Source organism: Rosa rugosa, chromosome 4 (genome assembly GCF_958449725.1).
Source record: "Rosa rugosa chromosome 4, drRosRugo1.1, whole genome shotgun sequence".
NCBI lineage: Eukaryota > Viridiplantae > Streptophyta > Magnoliopsida > Rosales > Rosaceae > Rosa > Rosa rugosa.
The window spans coordinates 20,575,346-20,601,247 of NC_084823.1; the positions used below are offsets into that span (position 1 = coordinate 20,575,346).

General features: G+C 37.3%; 2 protein-coding genes across 7 annotated transcripts; both read left to right on the forward strand.

The window, feature by feature from the left end:
* Positions 1 to 227: 227 nt before the first annotated feature.
* On the forward strand, positions 228 to 4,687 carry LOC133707324 (COP9 signalosome complex subunit 8). The gene is made up of 5 exons (XM_062132879.1): positions 228 to 368; positions 463 to 542; positions 857 to 1,038; positions 3,619 to 3,726; positions 4,389 to 4,687. Exons 1-5 carry the CDS (start codon positions 285 to 287, stop codon positions 4,526 to 4,528), a joined length of 594 nt encoding a protein of 197 aa, XP_061988863.1. The 5' UTR covers positions 228 to 284; the 3' UTR covers positions 4,529 to 4,687.
* A 336-nt stretch (positions 4,688 to 5,023) lies between these two features.
* LOC133706992 (uncharacterized) lies at positions 5,024 to 7,154 on the forward strand. Of its 6 annotated transcripts, none has more exons than XR_009844858.1 (7): positions 5,024 to 5,128; positions 5,763 to 5,833; positions 5,998 to 6,111; positions 6,361 to 6,453; positions 6,625 to 6,669; positions 6,738 to 6,845; positions 6,965 to 7,154. XR_009844858.1 is itself a non-coding variant. In XM_062132537.1 (6 exons), the coding sequence occupies exons 1-5, from the start codon at positions 5,041 to 5,043 to the stop codon at positions 6,640 to 6,642; spliced, it is 384 nt and encodes a 127-aa protein (XP_061988521.1). In that variant the 5' UTR covers positions 5,024 to 5,040; the 3' UTR covers positions 6,643 to 6,669; positions 6,738 to 7,154. The 6 variants fall into 6 exon arrangements, 3 of the variants coding, with proteins under 3 accessions (XP_061988521.1, XP_061988522.1, XP_061988523.1); XR_009844859.1 differs by having other exon boundaries at positions 6,746 to 6,845; XR_009844856.1 differs by having other exon boundaries at positions 6,807 to 6,845.
* Positions 7,155 to 25,902: the final 18,748 nt, after the last annotated feature.

Here is a 25,902-nt window from a genome sequence, read left to right on the forward strand (position 1 = left end):
GATCTCAGGGCCTTCCTCTTCGATTAGGCGGCTGAGTGGCACGTGAGATCCCAATTTTAAATGACCATTTCACCCCTCCGTTGAGAGTGATGGTGCCACAGTAAAGAGTTTTTTACCCACTGCAACTTCTTTGTCGTTTGTGAAACATTTAATGACCTTTTTGCCCCTCCGTTAACATCCGTTTGGGGCGCATTCTACGTAGGGCGTATTCCCTTATATCTCCACTGTTTATTGAAGTGGGGGCAGTAAGAAAAATAGTGAGTAGAGCCCGGAGAATAGCAGCGATGGATTTCTCTCCACTCTCCGAGGCCTTGGCCTCCAAATCGTATGAAAGAATCGCCGATATCTGCGACGAAATCATGCTTCAGGTTCGATTTCGCTTTCGCTTTCAAACCCTAAAACATCCCGCACTTTTTTTTTTGGCTTGGATTCTCGTTCTGAGGTCAATCTCTGATCGTACAGGTCGCGGCGGAGGGCGTCTCTTTCCAGGAAGACTGGCCCTACGCCATTCATCTTCTCGGTCACATTTACGCCGGCGATATGTATGTTCTTTCAATCCCCTTTGTTCTCTTTCAATCACTTTGTAATTTCAGAGATTACAGTTTTGAGCTCTCGAACCCTAGACCTGTGTGTTGTAAACGGATTCTGAAGAATTAGGTGGCTTTGGACCCCTTTGTTGTAATTTTCCTTTAATTTTTAGCGGCTAAATAATGCTTTGCTGTTTTGTTTTTTTCTAATTGCATGTTGCTTTGCAATGTTTCGGTTTGGAATTAGTGTTGCTTTGCCAGTTTCTGCTGTTCTGTATTGCTGGATTTCGTGTTATTTAGAATTTCGATTGTGGGTGGTGATAATGCAGTAACAGTATGAGGTTTCTTTGGAAGTCGATGCCTTCTGCGGTCAAAGATAACCAGCAGGAAGTGCAGGCTGCTTGGAAAATTGGTCAGAAGCTCTGGGTGCGGGACTATGGGGGCGTGTATGAAGCTATTCGTGGATTTGATTGGAGTCAGGAAGCTCAAGGTCTTGTTGCGGCCTTTTCAGGCAAGTTTCTCGAGATCACAACCTGTGCATTAGTGTTACTTGTTTTCTACATGTGTCATAATCATAGTTTCAGCATTATTTGTATAATGATTCATAACAGTAGCATGATAATGATTTATACTCCCAAGGATTATTGAAGAATTGACTCTTGTATTGATGATTTCTGAATTTCACTTGACATTGGACATAAGCTTTTTCTATATAGTTTATAATGCTTTGAATTAGTTTGCTTTTTTTTTTTTTTGTCTCCTTTGCGGGAGTTGAGAAAGTTTGTTATGATCAATGATTCAATGATAACTTAAACTTTTTAGACATTGGAGTTGTCAGCTCTTTTCACTTCTTTGCCAGCTCAACCTCTGCTACTGAAGAAGTAATAATGGTTTTCTTTTTCCCTTCGCCTGCGCTTTTCAGCTGCTATTTTGTGAATTAGGAAGCGCTACTTTTATGTTGATTATGATTTTAAGGATATGGTCTGAGTAGGCAGCAAATCCGCGTCATTTGTTCTTATTATTTATCTTGGAACTTGAAAGTACTCCAGAAAATCTGGGGCTAAAGTGGGTTTATGAAGTCACCTATACATATAACGTTCTTGTAGTTGTAGCCTTATGTGTGATGCACGTATTTCTCTTAAAGCTCTTAAAGCAATAAGGCCCAACCTGTGTTGATAAATATCAAAACTTTCACACCTCTAGCAAAGACCCCCGTCTATCGTGCAATAAATTTATATATGCTTGGGACTATTTCTTCAAACATTTTCAAATATGTACTAAGTTGTTGTATTTTGAAGCAAACTTGAGAAAAAACGGATATGGCTGGCTTTCTATTATTACTATTTTTTTTTTTTTTTAAATTTCAAGTGGAAAGGTCAGGTTATCAAATCATCAATGGATTTTGGTTGTAAGGCCATTAGACAGGAGTAACTTTGAATGACTTATTTACAACTGCCATGTCAAGATGGGGAACTCTAATTCAAAATAAAGTCTTCATTTTCACTGGAATTTGTGTGGATTTTATTTATTTATTTATTTATTTTTACCTGTATGGGTTGATGATGAATTTCTTCCCCATCTCGAAGTTGACACAAGGAGGTGGTGACTTATTTTCTTTTCTTGGTGAATCTCTTGCAACTCACTACCCATAAAATCTCGTCTGTTTTGGTAACCCTTTCTCTGGCTAGTAGAGAAGTATTCAAGTATAGTTATGCCTTGTCAAGGGCATTATGAGTCTTTGGCAAGGGCAATTATGATGCCATGACACGCAACCAAAAGAAGAAAAAAAAAATCAAGAAAGTAATACTCAAACTAGACTTGAATTCAGTTTGTGTAATGCTCCACAGCTATTTAGCCTTTTTAACTTTCTTATTATGATGTTGATTTTTGGGCTAACATTGTGTTGGACTATGGTGACCTAAGATATTGATCATTTTGTGCGACTCCATGGGCTACAGAGTGTGCCTTTTCTGTATGTGAGAAACGATATTATGCATTGTAGTCCCTCATATCTTTGGCAAGGGCATTAGAAGACTGTTGGAGAGTTGATGTGTGCGTTGTTTGGACTCTTGTTGAATTGGATATTAGATCAGAAGCTTTCTTGTTTTTGCTGGAGAGAATTTATAGAGAATGAAGCCTTATTTGGATGCAGGAGTTTGGAGATGAATTATTTGAGGTCATAATGAGATGAGAATTGAGTGTTAATCTTGAATTTATGCTGACCTTAGGACATCATCCTATATAACGTGTTTCTATTGTTAATATGGTAACGCACTGGTCATAAATGTGTCTTTTGAATTCTATTCTCTTTTCTTTGAACTTACGATTGCAAGATTATTGTTCATATGATTATGATGCAAATGGAAGTGTGTTTTAGATTTGTTTGTGTGAATTTTTCTCTAAAGAATAATCTGTGGAACTCACAGGCACACGTGACTGGAATGTTATTTCACACCCTTTTCTTTGTTCTCTTTTACATTGGAATATTTTCTTCCCCTGAGAGGGTAGGTGTTCTGTGAAGAGTTCATTATGGGTTACGGCGCTGCCAAAATTTGGGAATATTTAGCTGCATCTGAAGATCTGCATAAGAAGTAAAAGTACAAACAACATTTCACCTCTTAATATTTGTTGGTGCTACAGATGAATACATCAGCATATTTAGTGGTGTCATGGGATGATGCTTTAGCTGATCAAATTATCAGAGTCAAGATACAGGGTTTTTTTCTTTGGTCCTTTTTTTCCTCATGAATGATAAATGACACACTTGGTCACAAGTACTTTTCAATTTCCATTCTGGACAATATTGTCGGACTCTCAATCTATTACATCATGCTTACAAGTTCTATAGGGTCAACTTGCATAATGCAGTCCTCAATCTCTGTTGTTAAGTTCTATGGGGTTGACTTGCATAATGCAATCCTGAATCTCTGGTTGAATTTAGAACAAATAACAAAATCTGTATGGTCTTCTAATTATTGATGTAATTCCTGCATATAACTTTCTGAAGTTGTGTATATGGTAACTTGTAGTGAGCTAGTTCTTATGTTATGCACTTCATGTCATCATTATATTTCTTCTGAACTTCTTGCAGATCTTTACACCAAGAAGATGTTTCAGCTGCTGCAGTCTGCTTATTCTACAATAAGCATCCAAGATACAGCTCTCTTTTTGGGCATGAATGAGGATGATGCCAGAAATTGTAAGCTTCTTCCTCTTCTTGTTTTTTTTTTTCCTTCAAATATATCTGTTACCAAATTGCTCTGGGTTAAGCTTGAAAGAAGAAAAATATCAACATCTAAAAAGATAATAATATTGTTAGACTTTGGTTATCTATGGGAAACAATTCATGACATTTCTTTGAAGCTATGAGACTTTTGGATATTCAGAGTCTATTTGCCCTTATGTCCTAAGCAAGCTGTTGATCAGAGGCAGATGTAGAGTTGGCTCTAGTCAGTTGTACCCAGGTTGTAATATTATTGTGGGTAATATTATAAAGGCCTATTTTTGGTGGGTTTGGTTGCTCTGTTGTCATTTATACAAGTCTGCTGCATACATATAGGAAATCATCTTCAAGAAAACTAAAGAAATATAGGAACCTAGATTAATAATAGTTTTTGGTTCTTGATCTTATTGTCCCTTTGAAAGCAGTTACTTTAGCTAGAAAGGTCGCTAGTGTTTGATGGCTGATCATGATGACGACACTCTTATCATGATTAATGAGTTGTTCCTTCTATAAAACGAAAAATCATGTTCGATGACTTTCCAGTTAATTGCATTATTACTGTTTAGGCCTGTTATCCAAATGAAAAGTCTATGGCTTATTTTTTGGTTAAATTATTGAGATCTCATTTTCGTATGCAGACGTACGACAGCAAGGTTGGATTGTGGACCCTGCTTCACAAATGATTACTGTGAAGAAGCAGCCTATTATTACTGAGCAGAAACTGAATCCCAGTAAATTGCAGAGCTTGACAGAATATGTATTCCACCTAGAGCATTAATTCAGTTTTAAGGCGACAGAAGCTGCGAATTGTCTTTATGAAGCAGCTGCTTACTTGGATTATGATTTAGTAGGGTAAATTCAAGGATTTCAGATTGTGCATCAATGGAAGCTTTTGAGCATATTATTTTATGGAATCATACTTCAGGTTCAAAACTTATTCCAGTTGAGGGGGCTGATTATAACGAGTGCTACTTTTACCTAATTATATCTGAAGTATCTTTGCCCAATCCTAATTTTACTGCTTTTTTTAATCGAGTCATCTTTACTTTGAGAGTTTTGAGTTATTTGATTACAACATATCTTTCATATATTTGGTTGGTAATGACGTTCACAAAATGGATAAATTCTTCATGCACTTGTTGAACATGCCTATGGGTTAGCATGCTCCCCCATTGTAACAATCTCAAACCCTGTATTGTAAGAAGCTCAAACCCTCTAACAAGCTCAAACCCCCTAACGAAAGAAAGTTTCACAACACATTAACGTATTGAGGATCCACATGCCAAGCACATGCAGATGGTGAGGTCTGCCCCTTTTTTTCTCAGAGATAGCATGCCTGAAGTCTGCTCTCTCTATACGTTACTCCATGAAAAACGAGGTGCCTTACTCTCTTTTTCGTGTAATCTCCTTTGTTGTTGGGCTGCTCAGTGGTTCTCATTCTTCATAGCTACCCATTAAAATTTGGTTTTCAAACCTATTAATTCCTCCTGTTTGGTGAATCAGCATAACTTTGAAAATTTCCTCACATGAACTGTACATATAAAGACATAGGTTGGATAACTACATTGAGTTGCTGCATGCAATGTGTACTCCAGATGCTTTTCCTAATAATAAGTAAATTATTTATTAGTGAAATGTTCTCATTGTCTAGTGGCATCCGTACCCCTTTAGGATTAGTTTACCTTTAGTTTAGCTTGAAAGAACACTAAACACAGGTCTTATTATATTAATTTGCATTTGAACTTTTTTGATTAGTTGTTGACCTTGGGATTTATTGTTATTATCTTATACATCCTGAGGTGGTTAAGTTTATAAACCCAATAAATGCAGTTTGCTTGTATGGGGGAAAAAACTGCCATTTTCATTTCTTTCGATCACTTCCTTTTCCTTTCCCTTTTTCATTTTCTTTTAAGAGCCGATTAGTACGGACATAGTATGTGCCAAGAGGCTACTTATTATTTAAAAGGAACTCATACTTTCCTTTTTATGAGCATTTGCATTTATTTGTTCAGCAGCAAAGTTGCTAGAAGCTTCGTCGATGCTGGAGTCTTCCCTAATTAACTATGGCATTTCATGTACTCTGGTATGTCATGATAAATAACTTTTTATATGTTCTGTTTGCAGATTTGTTATCATTATTACTATTACTATTACTATTATTATTATTTTATAAAATCTACTGTAGACTAAATCAGCTGTGTTTCGAACATTTATAGTTTTGATGTATATATGTAATTGTTCCTTCAGGAGAAGGATTCCATGGCATTCATCACAACGAGATGTACTAAGGAGCCAGATATCATTGACAAGGCTTTCCAGCTACTTGAACTTTTGTCAACAACTCATGTTCCAGTATCTCTGGTACAATGGCTTATCCTTTTTTCTTGCCTTCTAATCTAATTATTAAGGAGCCATTCTATAAGTTCAAATGGTCTCTTCTATTTCTAAGTCATAGTATGGTAATAAATTTTTCTCTTTAGATGTAACTTCCTTATATTTTGTTAGGCTGTTGGATGTAATGAATCTTGGACAATAAGCACATAATTGAGACATAATTTTTGCTATTTTGTATTAGTTTTTTGATTTAAGTGAATGACATGTTAACCTCAGGCAATAGAAATATTGGATGGTAGTATGCAAACTTGCCTAATTAAAATTGGGAATCAAGAAGGTGGGATTTGCTCAGACTTTGGGATCAGTGAGGTGAGTATTGTTGATTTTTATCAAACAAATCTAACTTGTCAGTCTGCTTATCAAATATGTTTCTGGAAGCGTACTGTGTAGTATAGTTTGGATGTGGTGGGATTAATTAGCAATGCTTTAGATGTGCTAAAGCTCACTTTTTTGCCATCTGATCTCTTCTATTGGGTGCAGGAGGAATACCTTATATGATGGGAATGTCTTCGCCACTCCCTACAGGTAAGTGTCCGAATTGCTTGTTACTGAGTGGATGCAGGACATATATATTTAACTTTAAATTATGATAGGTATGCAGATTTTTGGTTCTTCCGGCTAGTTGTTGTGTCCAACTATTTGGTACTATAATTTGGATGCAGGCAGTTGCTGAAACGGCGGAATGTAATGTATTTCTCAACGTAAGTGATTGTTCCTTTGTAATTTTGAGGGATAAAATTTGTACATCTTTTCACTAATCTTCCTCCAGTTTAAGTGAGAACTATGAATTTTTTATCCTATTTTTTCTGTAAATGAATAGTATTATTACACTGTTGCTGCTGTGGGGAATACTTCACTAGAATTGTTCCCTGTGGTGCGGGAAATGGCAAGAGTCATGAACTGTGATGTCAGGACTAGTGTAAGGAATACTGTTCCCTGGTGATTCGGATGGTTTACATTGTTTTTTTCTGGGTATTCTCAGACTATAGTAATATAATGATCTTTACTTGCATGTTGAATAACAAAATGTTATTACTGTCTGCGGTCCGCATGAACAAATGGATGAATTCAGCAAGTTTGTGCAATATTGCTTTGATTCGAGGCGTCAACCAACTTGTGCAATGGGAGTGTAGACGTAAACCCCCGCAGCTCAAGTCATGAGGATGTTCAGGTCAATCTTGAGATGAGCTGATGAAGAATCTTGAGACTGTTAAAAGTTCCAGGCGTTCAGTGTAATATATGGGTGTGTCTGATGTCATTCGAATTCAGGAACTAATGGACTCCACTTGATAGCAAATTCTAGCCTTGTTGAAAGAGACATTAGGACCAACAATTATATGATTTCTATAATTACGATAACAAACAAATTAACAACAAAGATGAATCGTTTTCTTTCTGCAAACGGTTCTCTTCAATAACTCTTTTATTCAAAAAAAAAAAAAAAAATAACTCTTTTATTTTAAAATTTCTTCTTTTTTTTATTTCATTTATTTTTGTTTCACAAAGTCACCCCGGACTAGTATTTGTTATACAATTAATGAATCATCAACATTTAGAAGCTGGGGAATGATTTGAATTCAATGTTTAAACTTCCCACTTTTGTCTCCAGTTCACCCTACTTCTCCTATAAAGCACTGAGTTTATTGGCCGCATGGTGAAATAAAATTCAGGTTATTGTCAAATATTAAGCAAACTAAACCACAACCATGAAGCTTAATTGTAGTTGAAAAGCTCAGAAGTATCCAAGTCCATTATTTGTACTTGTTTGAGCCCAAAAGTAATTTTGGCAAAATCCTTTAGTGGATTTAGCATAGCGGGCCGATACTTGCGGCCAAAAAATAAGCCTACTCGGGTTTGGGTTACAGCTTCACCCATTCCGTGATCCATGAGGAAAACGAAACCTTATTGGAGTCGGGTAGCGGGGATTGAATAGGAAACTTCAATCAATATCCCTTCTATGATAAGGAACAGTCGAAACCCTAGATATATATGCCAGGTTTCAAGGACGAAGAAGGGACCTCTCTCATATCAATCAATCCTAGCGATTACAAAGCCTCTCCGGAGCAAACCTTCAACCTTGTTGAAACCCGGTGACCGCCCGCCAGTCCTAGTCTCTCCAAGAGCCGACTGTCAGCATCACCAGATCAACCCGGCGACCGTACTTCCAGTCCCAGTCTCCCCAGGAGCCGACTGCGAGCGCAACCGCCACCGTTACTACCAGCGAAGCAATGGTAACGCCCTCGCAACCCAGCGAAGCTAAAGTCACGCTTTAGCGCAACTCGTGCTTTCTCCAAACTTCCCAGTGATTGCTCTGCTTAGTCTGCAATACTAAGTATCGATTCGGTGACGCGAAGAGATCACACCCAAAGTCCTTATCTGTAAGGCAGAAAGTCCTTATCCGTAAGGCTAGAGAAGAACCTTGTGGCGAGGTTGGTGCTCTCCTCGTCCACAAACGCTTGAAGAAGAAGTCAGGTCAAGGGACTACCCCGAAGACTGCACCCCACGGTGCTGGCACGCCTGCGCACACGCTCAAAAGAGACAGTTTGCAAGCCAACTGGTTTTTGCGCCAAACAGTACTTATTTAGTCATACTCTGAGCGGACAGAATTTATCTGAAAAAATTTGAGAGGAATATATGGCCCCAAGAGCAGTAGCAAATAGCAATCTCCAAAACACCAAAAGAAGAAACAGAATATCAGTTCTACGCTCACAAATTTTTTGACTTGTTGTGTGTGTGTGTGGAGGGGAGGGATTAAGTTTCTAAACTTTGTTCAAAATAGGAGTCTAACTATGATAGTTAGAATTGCATTGCAGCCAAGTAGCAGACTTGATGGAGAAATTCCGGTCTGCTGCAGGACCCCAAACAAACTCGTCTTTAAACTCAAAGACCGGGATACGAATGCTAATAATAGAATCAATTGTATTTTGATCTAGGAAAAGGGCTAGCTTTTCCAAGTTCCAGTTTCCATAAGTATAATCACTTACAAATTCATTAAAATCGACAATGGCCTTGGTATCCAAAAGATGTATAAATTAAGGACAATCAAACACCCAATTAAAGGTCCAAAATTTTATGTCCTTACCGGAGCCAATTATCCAGCAGATACCCTTAATGATAAGATCACGAGAATCAAATATACCTTTCTAAGTCAATAATCTCAAAAAAAAAAAAAAAAAAAGTCATTGAATGATTAGCTTGCTTCTTAAGATAAAAAAAAAAAAAAAAGAAAGAAAGCTTTCTCAAATATTTCTTTCTTACTAATTGAACCCACGAATTATCATTATCAGTTAAGAGTTTCCAACCAAGCTTAGCTAAAACTGCATTAATGGAAAATGCAAAGGACCTAACACCTAGACACCCAGGCTCTTTGGCAAGCAAACCTGGTTCCAAGCAACTGGAGGACTTTTAGAATCATTGCCCCCAAAAAATTGCTCATCTCTTTTGTCAATGATTTTAGTAACCTTGAAGGACATCTAAACCAAGACATAATATGGTTAGGAATAGTAGCTAAATTTGATTTAATCAGAGTATTTTACCAGCTCTTGACAAAGTACATTTTTTCCAGCCACTAAGTTTTTGGGAAATTCTAAAAAGAAGCTTTTAAGTATTCATCGGATCATTCCAAAAAACAATATTATGGATTTCAAAATATTTTCCAATACATGATCTATGATGGATACCAAGAATAGCAAATATATTCATTTTAATTAACATTTGAAGTTATCATAGAGGAAAAGTAAATGGAGGACTTATCGAAATTAATTTTAGGGAAGCACTGGCAAACTTCTTGAGTATTGATTTAATATTCCTAGCCGCAGTAGGAGAGACCCTGCCAAAAATTAAACAATAATCATTAGCAAACATGAGGTTTGAAATTCTAGTAACCATTGTGAGAGGAAAGCTGACCAACAGGATTTTTTGTCCTAGTAGAGGACTTATATATTCAAATGTCTAATCAGAAGTTCCATACACAAGATGAAAATATTGGGAGACAAAGGATCCACTTGTCTAATTCCCCTAGAAGAGAAGAAGTTTCCTTCCTGCTTCCCATTAATCAATAAGAAATATACTCCATAATTAAGTTAATCCACTTAGGATTGAAAAAAAAGAAAAGAAAAAAGAGTTAAGATATTTTTAATAAAATTCCAATCCAAATAGTCATCGGCATTTTCAAGATCTTATTTCAAATTCATAGCTCCATTCCTGGCTGTAGACTTATTAAAGCCAGAGAAGAGCTCATGAGCTATAAGCAACATTGCAAAGACTAATGGATCTAAAATGAGATACAAGTTCCGGAGAATCTAGCTACCTCAGGATTCAAAGCTATGTTAGTATAATTAAATAATTTTAGGGAAGAAACATTGTTATAAAAATCTAAAACCAAGTTTGAGAGACTTCCCTAAATGATTTCCCAATGCTTCTAAAAGAACAAGGCGTTTTAAACCATCAGGACCTGGGGCTTTTAGGCCACCAATGGTTATTGGCTTTAAAAGTGAGTGTTATCATCCTCAGAAATTGTAGGTTCTATAACATGCACCGATAAATTCTGTACCATCTAAATTTCTTTGACTCCTGAATTTGTTCATAAAATCTTACACAGAACAACTTCTGATGTCAGATTGATCATATAGCCAAATGCCAATATCATTTTTGATTTTGCAGATTATGTTCTTCTTTTTCTTTCTAATGGTAGCCTGAGTTTCAAAAAAAAATCTAGTATTTTTCTCTCCAAGAGCTAGCCAGTTGGCTTTAGCCGATTTGACGGGGTTCTCATCATCTATTTTTTTATATCACTACTACTATAAATGGAGGCCCTCACTATGGTGTCAAAGGCTTTACCCCCTTTGAATAAAGTAAATTTAATTCATATAAAAAAGCATTTAAAATGTCATTATGGTAAAATACCAAAATTAAATAAAGAAAAATAAAAAAGAAAAAAAATAGTTGTTGAGAAACACAAATTCATTCTAAAAATTACTTTAATTTTGTTCAATTACTGGAATTTGAGACCAAAAACACATTAAGTTCCTGATTATTACTCCGGAAAACTTTTTTTTTTTTTTTGATCAGGTAGTTAGCTGTTAGTAAATCACACACCCATGCAGTAGTATCCCAGTGCCAGGACACCTGCACCGACATTGCGGCGAAAGCCAGACTAATCCACTGCACCGCAGAAGCACGAATCCAAAGGATCCCTCAAATCTGCTGGCCACGGGATGGAGCTGGGATTCGAACGCTAGAGCTGGGGGTTCCAGACTAGGCCGTTCGACCAACACACCACACCACGTGGTTATTACTCCGGAAATTTTACGGGTATAACGCAAGTAATTAAGGATAAAAATTGGACATTTGAACGTGGGAATATTTTTCTTTTCTTTTTGGTATAAAGTGAATTTCGGAATTTGTAGGGTCGTAAAACTTTTAAAAACAGTTTTTATGTTTATAATAATAAAAATAAAGGAAAATAAAAGGAATGAAAGAAAGAGAAGGAGAGGGGAGTTTACTAGGGAGCAAGTCCAAAACATTAGTGTAAAACTCTTGCTCCATTCGTTCCGCTTGCCGCTTGCTTGCCCTGACTCCCATCAAAACCCTAGCAGTCTGCGCATAATGGAAGACCGGTAGCCATCGATACGGCAGCTCTTTTCTTTGCTCATACGCAGTCTTCTCTCTTCGCTCATACGCAGTCTTCTCTTCCGCAAAGTTAAAACAAAAAACCATAGCATCATGGATTCACAAGATTCTCAACCCAACAGGTTCAAACTGGCTTTTGTGCCAAGGAAATTCAAGCGGATAATCCAAGCAGGTCAACCGGGGTGAGTCACGAGTCACCTACATTTTGGAAAAGATTTTGGATCCCTTGACCCATTTTATTTATTTATTTATTTAATTTTTTTCCCCTTGTAAAGGCCATGCTTGCCTGTGGTGTGTTGTGCGGCAACGGCGCGAGCCACCGGTCGAGCAAAAAACCACCAATGTTCTTTTCTGCGGGCCACATTTCTCTGCTTCTCAGGATTACACGAGAGAGTATTTGAAGGATTACCCTTTTATTGATGAGCTCGAAATGAGTTCTCAAAATTAACCCTGTTGACAATTGTTAGTATATAGCAAGTAGGGATCGTTCTATCCAGAGATTGAAGGTGCTCCTGTCATTTAAACGTCAAAGAAAAGAATATTAATCACAAGTATACAATATTTACGAAAATTATAAAGAATTAAAGAGGGGTTTCGAAATTTGTTTTATTAAACTAATTATCTAACTAACTAATTACATTGACCAATCAACCAAGAATCAAGATAAGATGGACGGTTGAGATGCATTGATGAAATTAACAACCTTTAACACGAATTCAAGACTACAAATCATAATTTTCGAATCAAAATATCAACTTGAACGAAATCAATCAAGAACAAACCATGAACGCATGCATAAGTTCTTTTTACTTTCCTTAGTTAAATTAACTAGATGAACGCACCATAGTTAACCCTATTAATCATGCAAAGCTAGTGAGTGATCAATCCAATAACAATACACAATGAACGCAAGAAGCACTTTGAAAGTTTGATTGATTTAAAAAAAACACACATGTTAGAACGCTAATCAAGCATGCAATTCTCTTTGTTGATTTACCTAAGTAATTATAGGTTTTCCACTTTAATTAACAAGACCTAGAACGCTAGCATCTTATTATGGATTCAATCATGCAATTCGAAACCTAAAGTGGCCACTAAAGAAATCGAAAACATGATAGGTGGGATTGAAGAACAAAACCAACAAACATTTAAGAACATATAAAGAAATCGAAAACTATAAATCTGAAAATCCTAAAACGAATTCATGCTTCAAGGCTATTGGAAACTAAACATCAAAACATATACTTTAATCTCACATGAAATCGCAACATCCAAGAAAACCAAAAAACAAAGAACGCTAAAGAATTCGATTTTTAAGTTACAAGATAAAGAAAACCGAAAACAAGGATTAAGGTTCATGGTTACACTTTTAAAGATGCTTCAAGAACGCAAGAAGGTCTTCAAAGGTGGTGGAGGACAATGAGGCTCACGGCAAGGATGGATGAATGGAGGATGAACTTGCTTCACGGCTTCAAAATCTTGAACACTTGGAGATGCCGAAACTTTGAGAGAGTAAAGGGAGGTATTTGCGATTTTGATTCAGGGTTTCATGATGATTTTACACGGCAAACATCCCTCCCTTTTATAGTGCACAGCCTAGGGTAGAGTTTCCTAGGAATTCTCCCTTTGTGACATCATTCAACCAATAAGAAAATACCGTTTGAATTAGAGAACAAGTCACCTTAGTCTTGGCCGAATTCTCCATGTATGTAGACCATATTTCGGCTTCCTTGTATGTAGAGTCATAATCCAATACTTATTCCTCTATTTTCTCTCCAAAAAATTCCAAAGAAATCAGAAAATAATCCCCTAATATATTTGATCTTCTTGATATTCCTTGTATTTCTTACGGCAAAAATCAACTAGAATGGACCAATGACTCCTCAAAACGTCATGGAAGGATCTAGAGACTCATGTGCAAGTCACATGCTTCAATGTTTGGGCCAGGCTTCTTAATTGGACAATTTCAAAGCCCAATCTTTCAATTGCCGAAATTCCTTGTGCATTCTAGAACATTCTTGAACTATCTTGAGTCATCTTGAAGCCACAGCATCTCCTAGTCTCACCAGGACTCCTAGTGTGATCAGGTTTCCTAGTCCAACTAGGATTCATTTTCCTAGTAGGATTAGGAAAGCTTCATTTCTCCATTTCTTTCCCATTTCTGAGCCACATTTCCTCCTTGCCTTCATTCTTTCATTTCCAGCTCTTCTTAGCTCATTTCCTGCGTTTGGAGCTCAAATGTACCTAATTACAACAAAGTAAGTTAGAAATGATAATGTTAAGGAAATAACTAAGTAAAATGTAGAGAGAAATGCAATAAAAACATAGAGAATATTCGTCCGATCACACCCCCACACTTAGCTTTTTGCTAGTCCCTTAGCAAAATCAAAACAACTCCACACAACAAGACTCAAAACACACGAAAACAACTAAGTATAGATAACCTAAAACTAACGAAAACAAAGACAAAAACAATGAAAAATTAACTAAGTTCATGACTCCAACGTTTCACAAAGACAATGACTCTAATGCCCTTCAACATTTTTGTCTCAACAATCTCATAGTTTCAAGGCACCAAGAATAACACTTAACCAAAAATCACATCTTCAAGATATTCGAAAATTAATTACAAGATATAATCCACATATAATCATGTAAGACTTAGGAGTAACAATGGTGATGGTTGGAGCTCAACATGCATCAAACAAGTAATAATTCAAACCTTACAATGGATATAACACTCTTTCTTCTCTCAGAATTTAAGGGTATGTTTAAAAGCTTCTTATTCACTCAAGTATATGTGAGAGATGATATATATTTTTTCAAACAAGTAGCTCACATATAAGAAACGAAAAGCACATATATCAATCAATTTTTTTTCAAAAGATCTCATGAATTAAGGATATCAATTACATGCACGAATGAACCCAAGCCATAAGTTCAACAGTTATAAACTCATCTCCACAGATCAAAGGCTACCCCATCTTAAGGATAAAAAAGGTCTTAAATAAGGGTTGTAATGGGGCCAAGGTTTAGGGTTAAAAAGAAACGAAGGGATAAGGAAATCACAAAGGTATTCTAAAAACAAAGTAGAGCACTTGTGAATGTAGAGAGACTATTCACCATGTCTTCAACGTCATGCATCCATAGAGGCTTCAATTTTCCTTGACTGAGCCTTCACTTCAAAGTTAACTCCAAATCCACAAAGTATAGGAGACTAAAATTCATAAAACATAAACATTTTTTTCCTTCTTTTTTTTTCTTAGCCGTACACACATATTTTTTCTTTCAAATTTTTTCTTTTTCTTTTTTTTTTTCACGGCAATTACATATAATTTTCTTATGGACAAGTCTACCCCCACACTTGAGCTTTTTCATGTCTTCAAAATGTTTACTTGACGCCTTCTTCCTTTGCAAAGTCTCGAAAATAGCTCCACTAAGCTTTAGAACAAAGGGTAAGGATGTAACTATACTAAGGTTAAGGGTTAAAGATATTTAGGGTGATGAAAGAAAATGCTTCAAATTAGGCTCAAAGGGGTTAAACTAGGGGAGTCCCACAACGGGCATAAATATGGACACAAGCTTATTTGACAATGGTGATAAATCCTAAAGCGCCTTTAATCCTTTCCGAAATCAGGGATATATATTGATAAAAGTTTTTACAAGTATAAAAGTGAATTCTAGCATTCTCTAGTCCATTAAAGAGCTATGGTATGTAATCAATCAAATGAAAGAATAATGCGATCAACTAAGCATCGCCAAGAAATTCAAGAATATATTTTTTCATTTATCACTCATCAAAGAAAGGGCACATGGCTCAAATTCTCACAAGGGTTATTTATGAATTAAAACTCATCATCAACATGTTCATATTCTGTATCAAAGTTAACATTGCATCATATCTACTACACATTCATATGCTTTTCATACATCATAATTAACCAAAGAATATCATCAAACATTATCTCAATCTTGTGATCATCTTTTAGCCTTAATTTCAGAGATATAAAATCATCCTAGACAGTTGAAAGGGCAACCTAAGACTCAAAAACAAAAATAAAGATGACGCAAAAAGAAAAGACAAAAACGTTTTGGACTTAGGGTCTTTTCTCTTCTCCTTTCGGTAATTCCTTTGAGACATGACCAGGTGAAGAGAGGAGCGATTTTGGCGGAGCTCAGCTCACTTGATTGACAGGGGACGAGACCCTTTGCCAGCACTTCTCGTATCCAAACTAGACCTTAGACATCACATCCTCATAAGATACGCCTACGATGAAGAAGATATTAACCCAAAAACAATGTTGACTCAAACATAAACACACAAAGCACACAAAAACAAAAACCTAAAACGAAATCCTAAGACAAAGTTAACACACTTTTTTTTTCTTTTTCTAATTTTCTGATTTTTTTATTTTGTTTTCTTTTTATAACCACAAAAACTAACTACAAAGCATTAATCCTTCCCCCCACACTTAAATCATACATTGTCCTCAATGTTACACAAATTAACTCATGCAATGAACAATTATCATGTGAACAGAATGATTAACACAACAAAACCTAAAAACAAAAACCATAAACGCAAACAACATAGATATAATCAGAAAATAGTAATAGAGAAGGTAGAGTTTAAGAGAGCAAATCTGCGTTGATGATCTCCTCCACAGCTACTTTTCTGAATTCGGTTGCCTCCCAAGCAGCGCTTGAGTTTAACGTCTTTCAGCCAGACGGAGTTTCCTTCTTAATCCATAGGAGATGGCGCAATGTGTAGGTCCTCTTCCTCCACGGTTATCTCCCTAAATGCTTCATAATATGGCTTCAAACGATGGCCATTCATGATTACACGCATTTTTATACGTGTAATTATATCTAAAAATACTAGAATTAAGCTAATCCTCGAGTCAATTATTATATAATTAATCTATTTTTATTTATTTTGTAGGAAATAAGCGAAATTACGGAAATCGAGAGAAAATGAGACGAAATTGGAGCAAAATGATTTTTCGACAAAACGGCAAAAAGCCAACCTTGAGTTGATATCACCGAAATGGGCGAAGCTTGTTCACTAATATACAAAAGAGACAAAAATTGGAAATGGCAGCAGCTTCAATTAAACTGGGGATGGTGGCAGCTGGACAATTAACAACTAATTAAACCAAATTTGGTTTAATTAAAGAAACGAAGCTGGAACCGGACGTGGGGCTGAGCCTCCCAGCTAGCTAGGCTGGGTTCCAAACCCCTTTCAAAAAAAAAAAAAAAAAAAAAACAGAGTTGGATGTGAAGCTTAAGGGATTAATTAAGCTATTATTTGAGCAACCCATCATGCATGTGGGAAATGTTTTCCATTCCTTTCTCTGCTCATCACCACCACCCACGTGGCAGCTATCCATTAGTCCTTTCCTTTTGTTTTGTTGACAACCCGAGAACAACAGGGGGCGACATCATCCACACCCATATATATATTCCCTATCCTCTCACCTCTTCCTCTTGAATCTACAGAAGAACAGCGCCACACACAGTTTGGGGGCAGTCTTTGGGCTGCTCTCACTCTCCTCTCCTATCCTCCATTTTTCCTCTTTTCTTTCTATTTTGTTTTGAGATTTGAAGGGCTACTCATCCAAAGCTTCAAGGATCCATCAAAGGGCTCAATCTCTACAAGATTCAAGATTTGGGTATTTTGTGGGGTTGAAATTCAAGGCTAGTCATGCTAGCTTCATAGCTATTTGTGACTATCATTGTTTTCTCCTACACTTCTCTACTCTTTTCTATTTGAATTTTGTAATTTTGATGTTCATGAATATGGGTTGTGAGTAGTTACTTTTGGGAGCTAGGGTTTCTAACTCTAGCTCAATTTTGATGTAATGAACATATTTTCAAGTGATAAATAATGTATTTTCATATGGGTGCACTCTAATTACTATGTTAATTGATTCTTGATGCATAAATTTTAGGGAATTGACCACTCTCTTTGTTATGTTTTGAGATTTGTGTTGTGGATTATATGAAATTGGTTGAATGTATGGACAAAGTTAGTTTTGTCGATTAAGAAGATGTGTCTAATATCAATCTTGGAAATGTTATTTTGCTGAAGAGTTTAATTCAGTGGTAATTGAGAATTAAAACCCAATGTGTTGAATGATGTGTTGAATGATGTTATGAAGTTTGAGTGATCACAATCGTGGACGGAAAATTTGTTAATGAGAAAGTTAAACTAGTAATGTTGGTGAATTAAATTACAACTAAAGGACTCAAGAGTTACCATATCCTGGAATGAAGATAGTAAACAAAATCATTTGGGAATGGTAAACTATCATATGTGTATCTTAAAGTGAAAATGCTAAAGAAATAAAGATCAAAGTATTAAGTATGATTACCATATTCTAAGTGATTCAAATGCTGCACCATTTGGATTATTTAGGAATGGATAACCAATTTTATCAATTCAATAAAATTTTCTACAAACTCAAGTTCTAGTTTATCGTTTCAATTAAGGGATAACTGAATGGACTTCAAGAAAATTAAATGAATGCTTTGGTCGCACGGTGAATTAAGTCATAATAAGATCAAGTCACTTATTGGTTTGATTTTATTATAAAAGGACTCGAGAGTGTGCACTTGGATTTGGACAAAAGATTGAAAGTCGAGAACGAACCCAAATGTGGACGAGCACTCCAATTCCAGGTAGGGTGAGCCGTCCCTATCTTGTTAGTGGCTTTCTTGTGTGTGTATATGTATATATATATATGTTGTCTGCAAAAGTGTTTATGGATGCCATAGTCGATGCCTCGATGATTTTTACTGCATTGAATTATTGATTATCGAAATAATGAAAACCGAGGCTAGACATTGCTTGTTATGATGAGATATGATATGATTGTTGTGACTTGAGAGTGATAGGAGTGATGCTTCCTACGGTGTCGAAACCGTGAACCTCCGGAGGGGCTATATGACCATATGTTGTGTCGAGCCCGTCTCACCTTAATAATGTACGTAGAGAGTCAACAATGATGTCATATGGCATTGGACCAGTAAATGGACACTCTCACTGCCCATAGCCGGTAAGGAAAGTGAATGGAATATATTGATGGATTTGGCTATGATCGGCAGTTGGCCTGGTTTGCCGGGTATACAGGAAACCAGAGTTTCGGTCACAGGTGAGTTGGAAATCCTGCAGGTGAGTATCTCTGAGCTCAGGTTGATTTAGCATACTACATATGCTTTATAAAAGAAAATAAATGTTTGTGGTTGCCGCATTTTCAAATGTTTTCTATAAACGTGCACAATACTATGTAATACATATTTTTCAAGTATATTATTTTCAAACCTAGCATGGTAGGGTCGGCCCTTATTGGGCAAGCGAGGACGAAAGCTCACCCCTACAACAGTGTGTAGGTTTTGAGTATGTGGTCGGGGAGTGTTCAGAGGATGCACATGGTCCAACTTGGCATATTTCTCTTTGACTTTATCAATTTAAGGTTTTAGTGCTTTATCGGACTTTAAAGTCACTAATTCATTTAATTTTTTATTTATTTATTCATTACTCGCTTATCTAAAAATTCGAGAGGCCCGTAACCCTGGGGCGCATCTCTCATACTTGAAGTTACTTAGTGAAATGTTTTCTAAAGTTGGGCTCCGAATTGTAAGCCCAAAGTTCATAGCCGATTTTAAATTCCGCTTTTGAAAATATGTTGTTGGGTTGCTATAATGATTTGCTCAAAGAAAAATGTTTTGTAAACCAACAACCTAAACCCAAAAGGTCTTGCAGTTTCGGGTTAATGGGTTATCGGGATGTCGTTTTTGACATGTCGGTTTCTCATTGGCTCAGAGTCACGGCGCTGTGGGATTCCACCTATGGGATGCCACAATAGAGGTCTGTTAAATGTCTATTGAGGGGCAATAGACATCTATTTGGGGGCAATTGACGTTTATTGGGGGGAAATAAATGTTTATTCAGGGGGGCAATAAACCTCCTCATTTTTTCCTTAATCTTCTCGTTTTTTTCCTTAATCAAAGTTTTCTTTGTCTAATTTTACGGAGATTAGTTCCCATTCCGGCGACAGAAAGTTCTATTGGGGGGCAATACAGGTTTATTCAAAGGGGCAATAAACCTCTCCGGCCCCATATGAGATCTCCGACAACCTCTTTGGAGACTTCTGGCGAGGTTTCATAAACCTCTGTTGCCTCCCAATAAAAGTCTATTGGGGGTAATAGAGGTTTATTGCCCCTCTATTGTGGGGCAATAAAGATCTATTTGGGGGCAATAAACATTTTCGGCGACCTATGAGATCTCCGACGACCTCTTTGGGGACCTCCGACGAGATTTTTAGAGAAATCCGGTGGGTGACGGTCAGTGACGGGATTCCGGCGACCGGTGGCCGGAATCCGGCAGCCCGTGACACCCTTTGCATGCATGTTGAGCATATATAAATTCAACTTGTATATCTGCTTGAGACGATTGAGCTTTCTCAAAATGCTTGGAAGATAAACTCTTCGTACGCTCTCCTCCTCTTCCACCATATCATGCCATCTACCATGGAACCTCCAGTAGTTTTTGAGTCTTGATAGTAATTATCATGTAAGGGTAATAACAGCACAAGAAAAAAACAATCAGGCAATTACTAATCTTAGCTTAGGGTGTCGGCAGGTGCATGTTGAGTGCAGAATCCTTATGAGGACAAAATGTCACCAATAGCAACAGAATCTTTGATGCCACTGTAGAAAGTAGAATCTCAATAGAATAACCAAAGAAACGAGAGTTGGGTATATGAACTAGCTTATTTTATTGCACTCTTGATTAAGTTCAATTAGCTCAATTAGCCACTTTCGAGACTCAATTATTTCCATCATTTCTTGATAATCTACTTTATTCCTCATGTCATTTTCAGTCTGTATGAAAAGTTGGGAACACAAATGGTGAGATAATTGGAGTGCTAGCTTTGCATTTCAAAACCGTGTTTATTAAGCAAAAGATAAGATAAATTTTAAAGGGGATGGAAAGTGAAAAAACTAACATTAGTTTGATGGTTATTAACGATGGTATCTTTCATAGCATTATTATTGTCGGAGGATGTCATTCAAAACACTTCACTTCTTACTATTCCATAAAATGCCTCAAACACCATGTAAAAAAAAAAAAAAAAGATAATGTGACGGCATCTTTACGTCGCTTCTATAGAGATAAACTTTAACTCTATATTAATTCTTTTTTTTATATTTGAATTCTAGCTCACCTACTGTTAATGGTTTTTACTATCTTGCTATTTTCTTTGTAAATTGAATTGGCTTTCTAAAAACATTGTGTTTATATCAATTGTTCCAAATAAATAAAGAAAAAAAACAACTTAATAAGCAGTACTTGCTTGTCTTACTTGTCTTGAAACACTTTCTTGAACATTTGTACGGAATTTAATAAGTATGTATTTCTACGTACCTGGACAGCTAATTAGTTGCACGGAAAATAATCTTGCACCAATGATTCGAGTTATACTAACTAAATTGTACGTTCGTGGCAATCACCACCACCAAATAGCTAGCGAGTAGACATAATTTCCCATTAAAGCCCAGCAAATTTGTAAAAGTTGTACCAGTTGACTCTATCCTTGTTTCCCACTAATTATGGTCAAAAACCTAGCCACATACACATCGTAAACTCTCTTTGTTTGTTAACCTTATGATTTCTTCAGCGTCAAAACTTGGATGTGGATGGCACACACATAATTGTCGACACATGCTAATTCTTGGTATGGTAGGTCAATGTTTTATGTGGTTTCTATCAAGCTGTACGTAGGTGCTTAGTTAAAGTAGATAAACATTGGAATTTATTCTCATATATATATATAGGGAAAATTGTCTAAACAGTGTCTGAACTTTTCCAGACTATTAATTTTCATACCTATATTTTGAAAAATATCAAAATGATACCTGAACATTTAAGCCCGACCCAATTTTCATACTTAGGAACAGTAAAAACGTTAACCCTGTTAAATTTTCAGGGGTATTTTTGTCTGTTCAGTATTCATCTTCTCCAAACTTCTCCGACGTCTCTCCTATCGTTCTGCAACTTCACGCTTTGTTCTCTCTTCTGGTTTCCTTCTCTGCACCACCCTCGCATTCGAAAATCGATGCGGCTAAAATCATCACTCGTCTCCATCCTCTCCTTCTCCTCCACCGAAACCATCACCAACACCTCTCTATTTTAATCAAGTTAATTGTCATCCCTTCGTCTTAATCAAGTCTGGGTTTTGATTACTGTTACTTTGAATTACTGGGTTTGCAATTGGGTCCTTCATTTATAGGGACCCAATTTTTTTTTTTTTTCGATTACAGTGATTCTTGATTCTTAATTTTCTGAAATTGGGTCCGAGAGATATCTTCACTTGTTCGGTGTGCAAGCGAGTCAACTCAACTCAATTCATAAGTTTACAGAGATCTTCACTCAGTCAAAAATGGGTTCTTCTTCAGTTGTGGAATTGCTGCCTAAAGGTTCTAGTGGCTGTCATCTAGTTCGAGGTGTTTTTTCGGTTTGTGAAGCAGAGAGTTGAGTTTGAGGTAGATGAGCTGAGGCTTCATAGGGAGTGGGTCAGAGGGGCTTGGGTTCCTCATCTGAGAGAAGAGAGGGTAAGTGGAGTAACTTTTGGGGCTTTTTGTTGGTTTGATTTGATTTTGTTGTGGGTGAATTGATTTTTAGGGATGTGATTTTGGTTTAAAGGTTGAAACTTTCAGGTGGGTTTTGGGGTAAGGATGAAGATGATGAGGGAATTGATTATTGTTGGGAGGTGATTATTTATGGGTTTGTGGAGCAGGTTAGTATTCCACCTAGAGTTAAGGTTTCTGAGGTTGAGGAAGGAGTAGAAGATGGGTCCTTTGGGACGAAACCACATATCGTCCATAACTTTCAGGGAATCTCAAACTACATAAACTCTAGACCTCTTAAAATTGGGACAAAACCCATTTTCTTTTTCAGGTGTTTTCAGTTGCATCATCTACACCCTCAAGCTCGCAATCCACCTCACGCACCGCTTGCGATGACGTCGACGACCCCTTCTCCACCTCCTGTCGCTCAAGATTCAAATCCCTCCTCTGCCATCCTCTGTTCTTCCCTCTTCTGAATCACCAAAACCTGAAGCCGTTTCTGGAATCGAAAGAACAAATTCTCCTTTGGGTCCTTTCTCTTCCGACCTGTTTGAAGGTCCTTTCTCTTCCGACCTGTTTGAATCTCCGGCTAAGAAATCCCCATTTGGGACCGTCAGTTTTGGCATTGAAAAACAGAAATCTTAATTGCGTCTTCATGTTTGGACTCTGGTTGATTCTTGAAAAACTTTTCATGTAAACATCCTCTGGGAGTTCTTGGTGTTCTTGGTTATTAATAACATATTCATTATTGGGTTTAGTTTATTGAAAAAGAGATGATTAACTACTAACAGTTGTTGACCCAGTGGCTAAGATATTGAAAAGAGAATTAGAGTGCCCGAGTTCGAATCATGGCAAGGTCTTTTTTTTTTGTTTTCTTTTTATATTTGTCTGGTTTGGAGAAGATGGATACTGAACAGACGAAAATACCCCTGAAAATTTAACGGGGTTAACGTTTTTACTGTTCTTAGATATGAAAATTGGATCGGGCTTAAATGGTCAGGTACCATTTTGATATTTTTCAAAATATAGGTATGAAAATTAATAGTCTGAAAAAGTTCAGGCACTGTTTGGACGATTTTATATATTGATTTCAAGTTTGATGAGTTGGCCTAAGTTTCATGCTTTTCGCCTACTTGTTAGCTAGGATTGTATATCAAGCTAGCTAGTAGCTAGTATTCCTTTTAGTTCTCTTCTTTCTTCCAATGGAAAATGATCTCAAATAATTTTTTTTTTTTTTTGTCATTTGTGCATTTGGATAATATGAACTCGAATGGTCTTATTAACTTCGATGTAGGGAAATAAAAAATCAAATCAAGCGAGATTTTCTCTCGACCCTAGTCGCTCTCTCCCAAACCCTAGTTTTCTCTAGTCGGCGTCTCCCGCCGTCCTTGATCTTTCCTCACTTTGCCATGGCTACAATAGACGCTGTCACTGCCAGTTTTGCTACCTCTCTGGCACTGGCTGACGGGGGCAAAGCACCGGATTTGGGAAAGATTGGAGGAGGTCCGGTTCGGCGATCTACTCAATCTTTTCTCCTCGGGAAACCACTCACTCGGAAACCGGTGGACTCCAACGCCTTCAAATCCCAGTTCTTCCGGACCTGGATGGTGGAGAAGGACTTCCGCATCCAAGAAAAGGCGGACAATAGGTTTCTCTTCTCCTTTGATTTGATCAGGGATCGGAACAAGGTGCTTAAGGGCGGTGTTTGGTGCTATGACCGGGCTCCGGTCTGTCTGGAGAAGTATGATGGTATCACCCCCATCGCTGATGTCCCTCTGAAGTATGTAAGGATATGGGTTAGGGTTTCGGGTATCCCTCCTCTCTACGAGGAACCCGACAACCTCATTCTCATTGGAAACCTTCTGGGCGGCTATTTGGATTATGATAAGAAAGAATTTCGCAAAGGTGTTGTGCGCATCTTCTTCAAGCATGATATTTCAAAGCCAGTTCTTCTAGAGCGTAGGGTTTTCTTGGCCCCTGGTGTAGAGCCCTTTCTTCAGTTCCAATTCGAACATCTTAAGGGTAGATGCCCTCAGTGTGGTATGATCACGCATTCTGGGGCGAAGTGTGAGGAGGCTGTGACTCTTTCTGCTCCTAGGGTTGTGAATTTTGGTGGCGGCCCTTCTTCCTCGGGCGGCTCTTTTGCCTTCTCTGCCAAGAATCCCCGTGAGTTATCTATGCCTTCTTCCTCCCTACTGAAAAAGAAGAAGCCCGTTATTCGACGTTTAGAGCGTTCCACCATTGAACCTACGGGTCCTGAAGGTACCGTGCTCAACACGGCAGATTTGGAAGGCACGATTCATGAGGGTGCTTTGGCGGACATGGCTATTGAGGTGCCCTCGGTGGAACCTTCTGATTCAGGAACAAAGGACCTTCCACCGGCCTCCATCATGCAAGTTGGTCAGAAGCAATCTTTGACCTATAAGAAAAGAGGCCGACAAGAGGCAGCTGATCCCTCTCCTAAGAAATTCAAAACTATTTTGGGTGGCAAGCTTCTCACTCTGCATGCGGAAGCCCTTGGTTTGACTGAAGTTGAGGATGATGTCGCGCTTGTGACACTGAAGAAGAAGTTGGGCAGGCCACTTGGTAGTAGAAACAAGGGCTCCCGGCCTCATAGGAAGGTGGGATTGACCCCTTTGCGCCTTACCTATCCGGCTGCTACTACTACTCAGGAGATTGGCCCTAAAGCTAAGGGCAAGGGGAAACTCTAAGTTTCCTGTTTCTGTGCCTAGTATTTGTTTTAGAGTTTAGTGCTATGTAAGTTAGCTACTTTAATCGTACACCAATTGAGGTCTCTAGGCGGTTGGGTTGCTATAACAAGAGCTTAGATAGTTTTGGGTTTTGAGCATTTAGCTAGGCACTTTTATAAGTGAGCGCATTTGTTTTCAGTGAGGGTACTTGTCATTTGCTTGGCAACTTGTGCCAGCTAGTTCTGTTGGTATGAGACAGCTTGTGATGTATGTGCCTTCTGGCCATGGATAAGTTAATGAAGTTATCTATTTCTAAAAAAAAAAAAACTTCGATGTAGGGAAAAAAACACCATTGATGGGTACAAATAATTTAAACTTCAATCTTAAAGTTTTTAACTTCACTCTCATCACATTATTTTGTCTGTCTACTCCGTCTTTATTTGTCTAGATTTAGTGTAGACCTTATTTAAAATTTTAAATGAATCAGAATGTAAGAGCACCCACTACCTAGGATCTAGGTCCTGGGTTCGAGTCACCATAGGGGTAGGAGTGAAATTCTTTGATCCTCTTTTTAAAAAAAAAAATGTGGTAGCTAATCCTACTTTTCGTTATAGAAACCTTTTTCTTATTAAATACTATCGTTATAGAAACATTTTTCTTATTAAATACTATGGAGAGGGAGTGCGTTCGATCAATAACTAAGTGATCAAAATTCCTTGTTTTGTCCAAAAGATGATAATTAATTAGATAGATAGAATTTTACAAAAGCCACGGTATTTTTGTCGTGCAAGTTAATTAACAAGAA

Bases quoted from the DNA above. Each gene is read 5' to 3' on its own strand.
- LOC133707324 (XM_062132879.1), top strand. From the start codon at position 285: ATGGATTTCTCTCCACTCTCCGAGGCCTTGGCCTCCAAATCGTATGAA. The intron at 369-462 runs GTTCGATTTCGC...CTGATCGTACAG, and splicing joins GCGACGAAATCATGCTTCAG to GTCGCGGCGGAGGGCGTCTC. The intron at 543-856 runs GTATGTTCTTTC...GTGATAATGCAG, and splicing joins CACATTTACGCCGGCGATAT to TAACAGTATGAGGTTTCTTT.
- LOC133706992 (XM_062132537.1), top strand. From the start codon at position 5,041: ATGCAGATGGTGAGGTCTGCCCCTTTTTTTCTCAGAGATAGCATGCCT. The intron at 5,129-5,762 runs GTGCCTTACTCT...TTATTTGTTCAG, and splicing joins GTTACTCCATGAAAAACGAG to CAGCAAAGTTGCTAGAAGCT. The intron at 5,834-5,997 runs GTATGTCATGAT...TTGTTCCTTCAG, and splicing joins ATGGCATTTCATGTACTCTG to GAGAAGGATTCCATGGCATT.